Source organism: Syngnathus leptorhynchus, chromosome 14, assembly GCF_054491065.1.
Source record: "Syngnathus leptorhynchus isolate UIUO chromosome 14, UIUO_Slep, whole genome shotgun sequence".
Taxonomy (NCBI): Eukaryota; Metazoa; Chordata; class Actinopteri; order Syngnathiformes; family Syngnathidae; genus Syngnathus; species Syngnathus leptorhynchus.
The window spans coordinates 5,603,629-5,616,399 of NC_141208.1; the positions used below are offsets into that span (position 1 = coordinate 5,603,629).

The following is a 12,771-nucleotide window of genomic DNA, read 5'->3' on the forward strand; positions in this document are numbered from 1 at the left end:
TTTAGAATACAAAAATGTATTAGGCTTGCACATTGGCACCAGTCAAATACTATTCAAATGTAGACTGAAAGCATTAGGAAAATGAGCTCATACAATAGTAAAAATAGTGTTTAATATCAGTCATTAACAGCTTTCAAATACTCGCCTTGAAAGTCTATATAACATGAACATTTTGTAACAATTCCATTAAACACAACGGAAAAGTGTTGGATGAAAACTTGGCAGGATGTTTATGATGCAAACATAATGTAGATGTGGCAAAGGTGACATCTTTTTGTCATGTTGTAGTCACTTATCCAAGCGTCGTAGTATTACACGAAAAAAATGCCTTAATATTCAGTTAACATTTAGTTCCTCTTTTCCTTCCTTATGGGTTGTATATTATGTTAGCATCTTCTCGCACATTGTAACAGGTTACACAGAGATGGAGCAGTGTTAACTAACTACCATTTGCTTTTGCTGGATAAATTACAATTAAATCACAAATACAATGTTAACCGTACAGCGGAGGTGCTCCAACATGCATCAAACATATTCAGACATACAAATATGGCGCATGGAAAACTATTCTTCAAAATGCATCAGTGCACTTAAGAGCACCGATAATATTCATGTCGAACAAATATTTACAATCATTTTGACATTGTGATAAGTGCAAACTGTCGTCTGTCTCCATGTGGACAGACCTCGAGTATTAACAGCAAACAAATGGATGAGTGTCGGTGCTTTACAGTTTTACAGCACAATATGCAATTGTGTCCTAAAAGCCTTTTCAGGGAAGACAAACAAATGAAAATTAGAATGAAACATTGCTGTCCAGCCTGCTGGACACTTTTGTCAACAAAACAATACACATTGTAAAGAAATTACACATTTTGTGTAAACCGTGTTCCTTCATGTCACAGTCAGAGAATGAGCACGTTCATATGAGGTCCTGCGCCAAGTTACGAATGACGCAAAAGGCTCCGAGATCAAAGCCGCAGATCCTCAGGACACCTCTGTCCTCGCCGTCCATCGTGGTGTGTCCAATGGAGGTCAGCCCGTACATCACCAACTTGGAAGGGCTTCCTGTTTTCTGTCCAGACAATGCACATGCAAATGAAATACGACAAAGAAATAACAATGACATGTACGTAAATGCAGCCAATGCCTACTTGTCTGTATTTCTTAAGTGCCGCCACCGGGCTGGCAGTCAAAGTCCACAACGGGTTGTTGGTTAAAATGACAAACACATCAACAGCTTTCCCAATCTCTGTGGCCCACGCGATGGGAAGAGTGCAGTCTGTGCTTCCTCCGGGGATCTACGACATGTAATGAAGCGCAAAGCTCAAAAGATTATCTGCTGCGTGACTTTGCGACCAGCTGCTGTGTCTTCCCTAGGACGCTACCTTGACAAGTTCATCGGTTGTTTGCGCAAGAGTCATGTCAGCAGATACGCAGCAAGGCACCAAAGCACCTTCGGAATAGGCCAGGACATGGACGTCCGGCTCTGTTCTTGCAAACACCTGTGACGGACACCAAAAGGTTCAAGTTGACTTGCTCTTTTTAAAAAAATAATAATAATAATCACTATCTGACCATAGTAATGAGTGCAGCGGCCACTGCATCGCTGATTGCTGTTCCCGGGATGACACTGCTCAGTGTCGTACTCACATCCACAGCCACAACAAAGCTTTTACCGAGCGGCTCAACATTCTAGAAAACAACAACAAAACGACTTATTGTGAGCTGACGGATGTTGGTAATGATGATTCCTTGGCCTTACCAGGAAACTCTTATAAAAGGCAACGTCCAGCGCTTTGAGGATGCTGCCATCTGTTGCCCATTTGGTTTTACCCCGGTAGCTTTGACCTCGTTTGTAGCGTTCTGAAGCCGAGAGTATACTGAAAGGGTGCACCTTGGCCTGAAGTAAACAAAGCACTTGAGAAACGACAAAGTCGCGTCTGAGAGGAGCTGCGTAGTTCCTTCCACCTTCTTTAGCGCCGCCTCATTCTGGATTCTCTCACACAGTGCTTGGGTTTCTGACGCCCCGGGTTGAAGAACCTTTTTGGCTGTCATCTTTCCTAGAATCCGTAGAACTGACTCAAGCGGCATTTCCTTCAACAGAGCTCTCCAAACCTTCAACGGAAGAGAGGATGAACAATGCAGCAAAGCCGCACCCAAAGATGCAGCTAAATTAGATATTAGATATTCCACTCACAAATTTGGACTTGAGGTGGGCGGTCAGCAGCTGCTCGCTCTCCAATTTGTGCTCCTCAATCAAATTGATGACCTCCGTTTCATCACAACTGTGCTTGACTTTCTCCACCACGTCGAGATATGAAAACACTTTGACAACCTCTTCCGAGTTCTCTTTATCAGCATAGGCAACTTGGACCTCTTTCCATCCTTTTGCCACGTATTTGGTGATCAAGGCAATGGCTGAAAGAGACGAGGAAAGAACCCTTAGATTTATGCGCTGTCTGTCATGGTACATTTTGCACGACTTTACCTTCATTGGTTGGTTTGGTGTGAGATAGCCTGAGTACATCTTTGTGTGACCATCCTGCTCTCTGTTTACATCCGGTCACATGTGCAGCTAGACTCAGGGCGTCCTGCCCGTTGTACCAGTCGGACACGACTTTCCTCAGGCCACGTCCCCAAATTCCAGACTTCATGCCCTCTTTCAACTCTTTTTTATATTGGAGGAAAGAAAAGAGATGGGCAGGATCTTGACAAATGCCCTTGACGGCTTTAAACGCCGCCCGTTTGGTCGCCAGGTCAGAGTATTGGGAGCAAAGGGCCAAAGCGAATACGACGGGGTCAAGTGTGACGGCTCGGCCGTCTTGAGCGAAGCTTTTGATTTCGTTCACCGCTTCAACACCTCGGCCCTCTCGCAGCATGGAAATCAGGGATCCCGCTTGCGCTGTGCTCAGATGAGCTTCCTTTGCGACAGTGTATACGTCTCCCTCGGAGCCGTAGCACAGAAGGCGACGCAGTCTGACCTTATCACTGACCTCCCAAAGACAATTATCACCTGCTGCCTCCGACGTATGGTTGCTCGGACAAAAGGGAGAGCGTCCCGATGGTTCCATTGCCACGCAGGGGGACAACCCTGAAAAAAGTGAATGAAATAAAGTGAATCAACAGCAGATTTGTTCAGGCTGGCTGATAATATAATATGCAAATTTGAGTGCTGCTATATTGGAGGTTTTGGTTGCTATTCAACTTTTGTGATTGCAAGTGGTGGTATTAAGTAGGTGGATTAAAGCGGGAAATCAAAGTCACACACGTTAAAGTGGACATATTAAATCAAAACAAATTGATATTTTGTTCTTATTTTCTTGACGTGAAATGGATATTAAATGAAAAGGGGGATAACAGAGGAGCACCCCGGTGGAGGATCCTGCAAGCCTTGCTCGAATCTGATGCGTCCCAATTTGAACGTCAAGATCAACAGATTGCCTCCATGCATTGACAAAAATAGATGAAATCCGATTAGCAGACGTGAAAAAAAAAGGATGCGACAACGAACAGACAGTAAACCTAAACAATGTGACCCTTTATTTGTTGCTCATCATGACGCTATGTTTATTTTATTTTTTTAAATATTCACTTTAGTGACCAGTTCACGACAGCAGCGGTTTAATTCATTCGAGCAAAGTTAGCTCTCGGAAGGAACCCCACCATGAATCAATGTTCAAGATGCCAGTTAAGATGTAATAAGAGTTCAAGCGAAGGAATTCAACCACAGACGACAATCCCAGGTCCGAACTTTCCTTAACTGGACGCCCGCCTTGCCAATCGGCTGGACTCAAAGCTGCAAGCTAAACAAGCTCGATTTGCGTTCGGTTGACTTGACAATAAAATAACCCGTCGACGAGTCACGCTCGTGATATCACCCGTAAAATGACATGACACAAATTACGAACTTACCGCAATTTATGAGTACTGGGATGAACTTGTGTAACTATGCAACAAGAGGCCTCCCCGTTTCTCAGTGAGGCTGGGTTGCACTGCACGATGGGAAATGGAGTTCAATCAGAGATAAAAGAAAAAACAAGGTGCAGTACCGCCACTTAGCGGATTGGAGTAGAACGGCAAGGCAAATAATTGCTTGTTTAGTAGTGTTGATTGTACAAAAATCCCAAATTGACAATCTTAAGCATTTTTTAAGTTGAAATATACCAAAAAACATGAGACAGTTTGATTTTGTGTAACGACAAAATGGGATGGAGCTGGCAGGTGGAAATTTTGCATGATGACATCTTTAGTGTCAAAATCTAAAGTCTTCTACACTGTGCGTCCTCATTGGGGTCATAGGTTAGATGGACAAACAGCATCAAGTGATAAGTTTACATGAATTAAGCAAGGCAGTTGTCAGATTTATGTACTCAGAAAGGTCCTCAAAGGATGTTGACTGATGCTCATTTCATTTTCCTCTCCATAAAACAGACGTATCTTATGTAATAATCACCACTGCATGTGCAGTCACAAGGATGACAAGTGATATGAAATGCGGATGTGGGCCTTCGCACTTCCTCCTCATATCTGTTACAGGATGAGCTTTTCACACTTTTCAAGATACAAATTCTTGTCATATGAGCTCCAATTAAAACAGTAAATTACAAACCTTTTGAAAGATTTTTTACACCATGAAAGTCCAATGACTTGGTGGAAAACGCTGGATGAGTCGTGCATATTCTCAACATTTCACGCAGGCTTGCTCACGTGCACTTTGTTTACACACTCACGAGTATTTATGGATTCAAAAGAGACCTTGTTGTCCTCATTTGGGCTTTTGAAGTTTAGCATATGCAGAAGACATCTTACAGCCAGTATTCGGTTTATTTAAAAACATCACACAAAAGCAATTACAGAAGACAAATTCAAGAAAGCAAAATGAAAGTACTTTTTTTTTACAATTTCAAACAAACGACGAGGTCATTTAAGTAGTGAAATATATTCTGGCCTTAATGTCATTCAGCAAACAATCAGTGCAACCAAATGTCATATGATGAATTGAGTAAAATGACAAGCTGGCTGAATCGAAAAATAATAATAATAACTTAGTGGTTGATCCCAAAATTAATGCCATTAAGTCAGTTTCACTGTACATTCAATGCACATTTATCTCATGAAGACTATGGATGTGCCATCCTGGAAGTATTCTCAGCACCTTAAGCCACCAAGCATCACGTTTGGTTTTAGTTTCAGAAGTGTCACTGTCTGGCGTTGCCATGGCGAGGATGCTCACCTCCACGCTGGGGGTCAAGCAGTTTGACATCTTCACAGCTTCAGATGGAGTCCAGAAAAGCCCGATAGAGGTCAGACCTGAGGAAGCGAGGGTATGAATCTCTCTCCATCAGCCTGAAGACGATCTCCTGGGCCTCATCAAAGCACCCGGCGCCGCCCGTCTTCATGTTTCGCCTGATCAGCTCTCTGGTCTTGTGATCGATGTTAATCTGGAGGACAGACACACCACTTGTGAAGCGTCAACGTCAGTCAGCGCCGGCGCGACGCAGCGCCAAAGATGCTCGCACCTCTTTCGGGGCATCGGCCTTGATGTAATGTTTGAAGATCTTTTGGGCCTTGCACGTCATCCTGAAAGAGGACTTGATCTTCTTATATTCCTCGCATACCAACCAGAATTCCAAATTCTCGTCGCTGAACTCGGATTTGAGGAAGGCCTGGAATATTTTGTTTCCGTCTAATCCGAGAGAAATGTCAGGAGTTGAAGAACAGCGGCTGAATATCGGCGGAACCAAAGGATGAACTTACATTTGGACGCCATCAGTTTGTCGAGGGAGTGCGACCACTGGGTCAGTTCTTCAAAGCACAGCCTTCAAATGAAGAGGAAGTTACCCGTTAGCTTTAGTTTTAGTTCTCAGTTGATTTTTTCTACGGGCTTACCCTCGAGTGCTTGATCTTTGAAATGATTTGCGCTGCAGTTGAGACTTTAGGCTTCCTTCCCTGTCCGTGCAAACGTCATTTCTTATTTGACTGAAGCTCATGCTAAATGCTAATGTTGCATCAACTCACCTCTTAGCTGCTTGGTTTTTTTTGTCCGTGTCCATACTGTGTACTCTCTCTCTCGTCAATGAGGTGACCGGATTCGACATGTGGCATGTAATTGATGAAGAACACATGTACGGGCCAGCGTCGAGCAGCTCCAAATAGGCAAAGTCTCACACCGTTGCGTTCATCTGTCTACTTTTTATATGGGCAGCAGAAGTGAGTTGCGAGCGTCATAGTGTCATTTTGCGCCAACCGCAAGTAAAAGAGGAAGTTGAGAATTACGCAAATGTAACTACGTAGTGACTGAGATCTACCAACAGGTTTCGTTGTTTGATGTCATGTCTGGAGATGCAAATCTGTGGCGGTGGAAAGCAGATAGGCAAATGTTTGCCGCACAGAGAACATAGTTGAGGTCACACGACTGGTCTCGCAAAGCGTCTTTGCCGATTGAGCGAAGGAATCAAATCCAGCAGATGGAGATAAAGCGACAACACGTCTCGACGGTCACGTTCTTTTCAGACAAGCGGCAGACGAAACATACACGGCAAAAACATTCAGGCGTCTTTATTTGTATTTGCTGATTGTCACACTTGTTCGTCCTAAGTTGTACAGTCGTTGAAATCAAATATGGCCTTCATATGCATCGGAGACTATGTGTCCAGCTTTTCTTATTGGACTCATCAAAAGAAAAAAAAAGAAAAAGCGGAAGTGGCTATAAAATAAAAGTTCCCCTTTGTGATATCAACAAATTACCTTGTTGATCCGGAGGTAGGTAAAATTCCTTCCTCCGTGTTATGTAACGTAAAGAAGTCGGTGTGTTTTATGCAAGCTGAAAACCGTCTACGGAATCACACAGGAAGAGAACCTCGGGCATATTGCAGAAATCCACAGCGAGAAGAAGGCCATTTTTGCTCGAAAACGGTCACCTTAAGTCAGCTCTCCTCTGGAGTCCTCGATAGATGTCCGACTTGAGGAAGCGTGGGTAGCAATCTCTGGCCATCAGCAAGTAGATGAGTTTCTGGGCCGAGTCGAATGAAGTCAACGTCGGTTGCGAGATGTTGGATGTGATTTTTTCCCGGGTTCCGCAATCGATGTTGATCTGAAATTGGAGCGAGGCATCTTAAAGCTTTGGGTTCTTCTCGTGAAGCGCGAGTCATCTCGCATGATTCCATCGGTACCTGCTTAGGTGCTTCCGTTTGAACAAACTCCGAGTAGATCCTGTTAGCCGAGGTGATCATCTCTGGCACGTTCTTAATTTTTTTATACTCCTCACACGCCAGCCAGAACAAGATGTTCTCCTCGCTGTGTTCCGAGCGTAAGAACTCTCGGAAAGCTAACAGGGCGGCTGGAAAGCAAAGTGTGGGAGAACCTAAATGAGCGGGAGAAGGCCTTCATCTAGAACGGAGAGAGGCACTCACTTTTACAAGTGAGGACATTGTCCACCGACTCGCTCCAAGAGTCCACGTCCTCCAGCGGGTCCTTGAGAAAGCAACATAATCCACCCTTGAAAAGAGCAACCGGCAGCCCAGTTATCGAACAATTCTTCTGATCAATAGTCACACTACAAATGTTCCCGTAAACACTTAAGCCTTTTTTTTTTTTTTTTTACACTTACGGGGAGTGAAATGCATCTCATCGTTTTCCACATGGCCGCCGTAAACGTGGGGAAAGTCACTTAATGGCCATCCACCTGCCAGACTGGCGCTGTGATTGTCTGGACAATATCGAGACAGGTGGCTGAGCAAAGCCAAATTCTCCTTGGCATCATGAATGGAAGGTATGCAAATGCCTATGCAAAGCTTTGGTTTGTCCCTCATCTGCCGCTCTTCGAGGACGATTGGGCTCAATAAACGCAGGAGCTCCAAATGGTACCTCAGAAATGCCATTTCTGCCAACTGTTTGGGTGAAGTCATACAAGGCCATCTTGCAATTAATAGGCAGGTGACCCTCTTGTCACAGTCCAAGAAAAATATCCATCATTTTCCATGATCAAGGATGAAAACCTGAACAGGTGACAAAAAACACCACAACGGCTCTTATTTGCATGGACGTACGTACACTCACTGGGTCGGGGAATTTGATTTTCAAAAAAGGCCCAGCCTTCAAACATGACGGCTGCAGCAATGAAGATGTATTAAAAGAACTGACGGCTTTGAGAAAGAATGGAAACAAGGATGAATTCATTCATCGGGATTTCTGTTTTCTTACAAATGCGAAGCATTGTTGTATGACTGCATGCACAGGCTGCAATTCACAAAGCACACACAGGAAGGCAGTGTGGTTCTCTCCAACTCCTGAACTATTTTCCTCTCTAACTGCTTGCTGTGTCCTCTTTGTTTTTCCACGCTTGTCCACCTTGTGGGGTCACAAGGTGAGCGCTAGGATAGTTGAAATCCTTGACAGCGAGTCACCTCGCACGCATCCGATGACTTTCACTTACATTTCATGTCCAAGAAGGAATTAGTAAACAACGCGTGACGTCAGGAACAGGCTGGCAGTCCAGGAGAGTTGTTTTGTTTGGCTTGGAGCTTGCGGTCGTGACAACATCCTGACATATGTTTATTGATTAAGTTCTTCAGCTGTGGCCATTTTTCTGAAAGTTTTCTATCTGGGAACAACATCAACCTTGTCTGGGAGGGCATTGTGGGTTTAAAGCCCTCGGCCCAATCATAAAGCCCACAGGGCGGTGTAACAAATTTCACGGATTGTAGATACCGAAATATAGCTCTCCAGCACAAATATATTTGTTTGGGTCAAGTTTCACACCCGGCCTGTGAGTCAGCACCACCTCACGGACATCTGTATCACGCTGACGGCTCAACAATTGGTTCTTAAAATGTGAATTTGCTGAAGGGGCTGGCAAACAAAAGTGGGCTGAATGAAAGTGATGTTTCATCTCGTGAAAGACAGCGGCAGGTTCTCGTAAAAGCCATCAACCATTCGGACAAATGTTCCTTCCGATGCGGCCATTAGGAGGCAATCAAATGAACGCTTAGAGGAGTGAACCTGCTCGGCTCCCAAAAATAAGATAAAACAAACAGATCAACCTGTCCAGTTTGCGAGCATTAATGGTGTGAATCAAATCACATGCTGTTGTGCAAATGGGACAGGCAAGGAGACAGGAGGACATGAGATCATGAAAAGAAAAAACAAGAAAAAGCCTCTCGTGGGCTGATATTGCAGGTGGTGGCCATGGCTCATTACCCTGCCCTCATCTTTTCTCGTCAAATTCTGCCTCTTTTTTTTTTAACCCTGGGTAGCAGGAGGCAGCATCTGCAGCTTGGGTACTCAAGTCATGAAGCTTGCATTGAAGATCAAAGGCAATTTGGCCCAAATTTGGCCTCCTAGGGAGAGGAGGTAGTTATTCTCAAGGGTTGACTTAGTCTAATAGAGCTGCTGTTCGAATTAGTACACCCTGTAACTTTGCTTGGAGGGGGGGATTCAAATTTGCTGGCAGGAACGGCGCTGCTACAAGGAGAAAACCAAACTTCAGTGCTCAAGGACCCTTGGACATGATCACCAGGCTTGAAGATTGAACCCACCACCTATTTCTTTGGGGGGGCTGACATGAATGCCGCACTTACTTCCCGAACCGCTCTTAAATTTGGGATTTCGTCATGAGTCGTAAAAGACCTCAAACGCTTTTTCTCGTCTTTCTCGTTTCCCCTAACAATGTTTGCAAAGCAGTCATGAGTTTTGGGTTTGCAGCTTCGTAGTCCATTGTCCTTAAGACGCAACACGACAAGATGATGGCGTTTGGTATTTCTCTCTTAATTGCTTATGGCGCGCTGCGTTATATACACTTCCTACTTCTCGTTGCCGTAAACAGGGAAAAAACAACGTAAAGTGTACATACTCAATTAAACATTACGTCACTGCTGTAAACACAAAATACGGCATAAGACACAGAACAAATAACACAATAACATATGAGAGTGCAAAAAAACTTAACACCGAGTCTTGGTAAACAGTCGTGAGAAGGCCAGTGAAGAGGAAACAAGGGAAAAGGAAGTTTACGAGGAAGAACACTTGTTTGCGTGACTTGAAGAGCACGCACGGTGCAACGCCTACTTTGCTCCTGTCATCCACTTCTGATAAAACTGTTGCCATGACAACATCATCACTAATCTCTTTGATACTGATGGCAATCTTCTACGGAAACTGTGCTTGCCGTTACGTTCGTATCCGCTCGAAAGCTTTTCCATGTAGATTTGTGAGGTTCGTTGGCGTATTCTTGTGTGACAGTAGCGATCCAGCCGTTAATTTATTCCGGAATACATGAATGTCACCATTTATAAAATCTTCACGTGACCACCGTTTGTTTCTCCTCACAATTTGCGGATGATTTGCCGTGCGGCGTAAGCCACCGATTGGAAAAAAAAGAGAGGAGAAGAAAAGAAAAACCTGCTCCGAACGCCTCAGCAGGCAACTAATCTTAAGCGGTGATGAATTTGGCACACCAGCGGAGCCCCCACCTTTGTTCCCGTATCATTTATTATTTCCCCCCTTGTTCTCAGACTTCAGAGAAAACTAACAAGCTAAGAAGTGCAGTATCGGCACGCCTGTAACGTCTCAATTGATGCATAATTAATAAGAAATGTGAGGTATACCACACAGATCTTTGCGAGGAACTTAAGTTGAGATGGGCCCCGTAGGATCCTTGAGCTTCTCCAGTTAATGAGCTGCGCTCCCTACGTGTGGGTGTGGTGTGCGTGCGTGTCGCTCTGTGTTCTGAATCCAGACACGTGTTGTACATATATTCTCCCCATATTCATATTCACGAAGCTGGATGGAGAATCCGGTTGGCTCGCGGACAGTTTGGAACGACGACGTATTTGTCTCGGAGAAAAAAGCGCGCCTTGTGAACGCGTATACACCGACATCAATTATTCCGCGCTCGTGGTGTGAGTTGATAAGGTCTATTAATTTTTCAGCGATGTGGAAAAAGGGAGCAACTACAAGTTTGTGAGCTATCTCGTGAACGCGTCTCCTTTCAATTTGGTCATTGGAACGATTAAGATCGCAGACGCGCCTCATTAAAGCTGCTTTTAATTGAGAGCGTCTTACCTTCCGCAAAGCATTGTAATAAATGGGCCGGGTCCAAACAGAAAAACACAAAACGTAAATTAGTATGAGCCACTAGACACAACCTGTATGTGATGAGCTACGAGCTGTCAATTCAAGCAAGCGAAATCTCGTTAGGAGTTTCCACTATATGCAGATTTCTCACTTCAGGTTAGTTTTGTAGATGGTTGGATACCAGGAGGGAGAAAATAATGAATCCTTTTTTATTTTTATTATTATTATTAAGACACGGACGGTCAAATGAGCTTGTAACTCATATCAAGTGTATTAAAGTTGCATAAGGCGCGATTGCCAGCGGAAGACAAATCACTAGCAATGCTGCAGAAGGGACGAACGGATGGACAGACGGTGAGCAGCAGGCTGGTCACGTTCCAGCACATGCGGGCCTCGCCACGGAGTAAATTCAGCGCAAATAAATAAATAAATAAATAAATAAATAAATAAATAAATAAATAAATAAAGGTGTTTTTAGTGAGGATGATACTTTAGATATTGGTTCATTCCACAATTTGGTATCTTTTATTGAAATGGCGTGATTAACTTGTCTGGTAGAATAATGATGGCTAAATAATTTTCAGGCATTTTGTTACCAAAACAATTCTGGATTGACACTAATATGTCATTTCAACGATATCCCGAAACTTTAGAAGTTAGTGACAAACGGACTCGTATGCTTGTATTTGCTTTCAATCAAGCAGATAATTGCTTGAGCTAATTAAGTGTACATATCCTGGCACTCGTGGAAATGTTTGGGTTCTGCACAGCAGCCGGTTTCCCAAAACGAGCACAAATGATCCCGCTTGCATTTAGGAGGTGAACTATCATCCAGCGATGTTCTTGGTGGGGATTAATTTGCTGAGTAGATGAGGGAGGGCTAGAGCCACATGAATACACAAATGCATAGTCTTAGGACCTAATTAAAATGGCAGATTCCTCCAAATCTCCCCTATTTGTGTGTCTCCGGGGCTTGTCGCCAGGCTCCGAGATAGCTCGAATAATCCAGTGCGATTGTAAAAGAAAATGATTCATTTCGCACACACATACAATCTCCGACACAAATTACACAATTAAAATTCCACAGCTCGCCACCGATTATCACCGTCGTTTTTACGAGCGAGCGAGCGAGCGAGCGACCGCATCTGAAATGTTATGGCTACCGGGGCGAGGGCTCGGCCGAGCCGCCGCCTCGCTCGTCGAACACGCAGGAGCGTGACCTCCTGCGAGACATCAAGGCTCCTGGCCCTCTCCTCCTGGCCAGGCGCAAATAAAGGTCGGAGTGCAGGAATCTGGGATAGGAGTCTTTTTTCATCAGGCTGTAGACTTTCATTTGGGCCGCATCAAAACAGCTCCTTGTGGGATGTGCTAAATTGGTCTGGATGGCCATCTTGGTGCCATAGTCAATATTGACCTAAGAAACATAAAAACAGACGTGGAACTGCAATTGCTGCAAGTGCCTTTGCTCACATATCACATGCGATTAAAAAAATACACTTGGAATGCTGAAAAGGCCTTCCAACTTTGTCAACTAACAACTCTACTATTTATATAGTCATATAAATGCATATGTATTCCTACAAGATATACGTATACACGCATCTATACACATATACATGTTTTTTTACACATATGTACACATTTACATGTTTACACATAGACACACGTATACACATTTACACATCTATACACACG

At 44.0% G+C, this 12,771-nt stretch overlaps 4 protein-coding genes across 6 annotated transcripts in view; all 4 read right to left on the bottom strand.

Moving 5' to 3' along the window:
* Positions 1–61: 61 nt before the first annotated feature.
* ro60 (Ro60, Y RNA binding protein) lies at positions 62–4,015 on the bottom strand. The gene is made up of 9 exons (XM_085930898.1): positions 3,916–4,015; positions 2,492–3,094; positions 2,201–2,421; positions 1,972–2,118; positions 1,766–1,903; positions 1,579–1,695; positions 1,389–1,505; positions 1,155–1,301; positions 62–1,075 (listed from the first exon to the last, which is right to left on the bottom strand). Exons 2-9 carry the CDS (start codon positions 3,072–3,074, stop codon positions 923–925), a joined length of 1,623 nt encoding a protein of 540 aa, XP_085787024.1. The 5' UTR covers positions 3,075–3,094; positions 3,916–4,015; the 3' UTR covers positions 62–922.
* An 804-nt stretch (positions 4,016–4,819) lies between these two features.
* On the bottom strand, positions 4,820–6,195 carry LOC147046196 (regulator of G protein signaling 21-like). Of its 2 annotated transcripts, XM_085930154.1 has the most exons (6): positions 6,022–6,195; positions 5,893–5,952; positions 5,761–5,822; positions 5,523–5,689; positions 5,237–5,444; positions 4,820–5,158 (listed from the first exon to the last, which is right to left on the bottom strand). In XM_085930154.1, the coding sequence occupies exons 1-5, from the start codon at positions 6,126–6,128 to the stop codon at positions 5,277–5,279; spliced, it is 564 nt and encodes a 187-aa protein (XP_085786280.1). In that variant the 5' UTR covers positions 6,129–6,195; the 3' UTR covers positions 4,820–5,158; positions 5,237–5,276. The 2 variants fall into 2 exon arrangements, with proteins under 2 accessions (XP_085786280.1, XP_085786279.1); XM_085930153.1 differs by having other exon boundaries at positions 4,820–5,444.
* A 724-nt stretch (positions 6,196–6,919) lies between these two features.
* On the bottom strand, positions 6,920–7,645 carry LOC147046197 (regulator of G protein signaling 21-like). Its single transcript, XM_085930683.1, has 4 exons — positions 7,613–7,645; positions 7,416–7,500; positions 7,176–7,342; positions 6,920–7,096 (listed from the first exon to the last, which is right to left on the bottom strand). The coding sequence occupies exons 1-4, from the start codon at positions 7,643–7,645 to the stop codon at positions 6,920–6,922; spliced, it is 462 nt and encodes a 153-aa protein (XP_085786809.1).
* A 3,703-nt stretch (positions 7,646–11,348) lies between these two features.
* The window catches only part of rgs18 (regulator of G protein signaling 18), a 64,839-nt gene continuing 63,416 nt past the window's right edge, over positions 11,349–12,771 (bottom strand). For both annotated transcript variants that reach the window (XM_085930682.1, XM_085930681.1), the window contains one exon: positions 11,349–12,490. In XM_085930682.1, the coding sequence (XP_085786808.1) occupies positions 12,236–12,490 (255 nt within the window). In that variant the 3' untranslated portion in view covers positions 11,349–12,235. The remainder of the gene's footprint in view (positions 12,491–12,771) is intronic.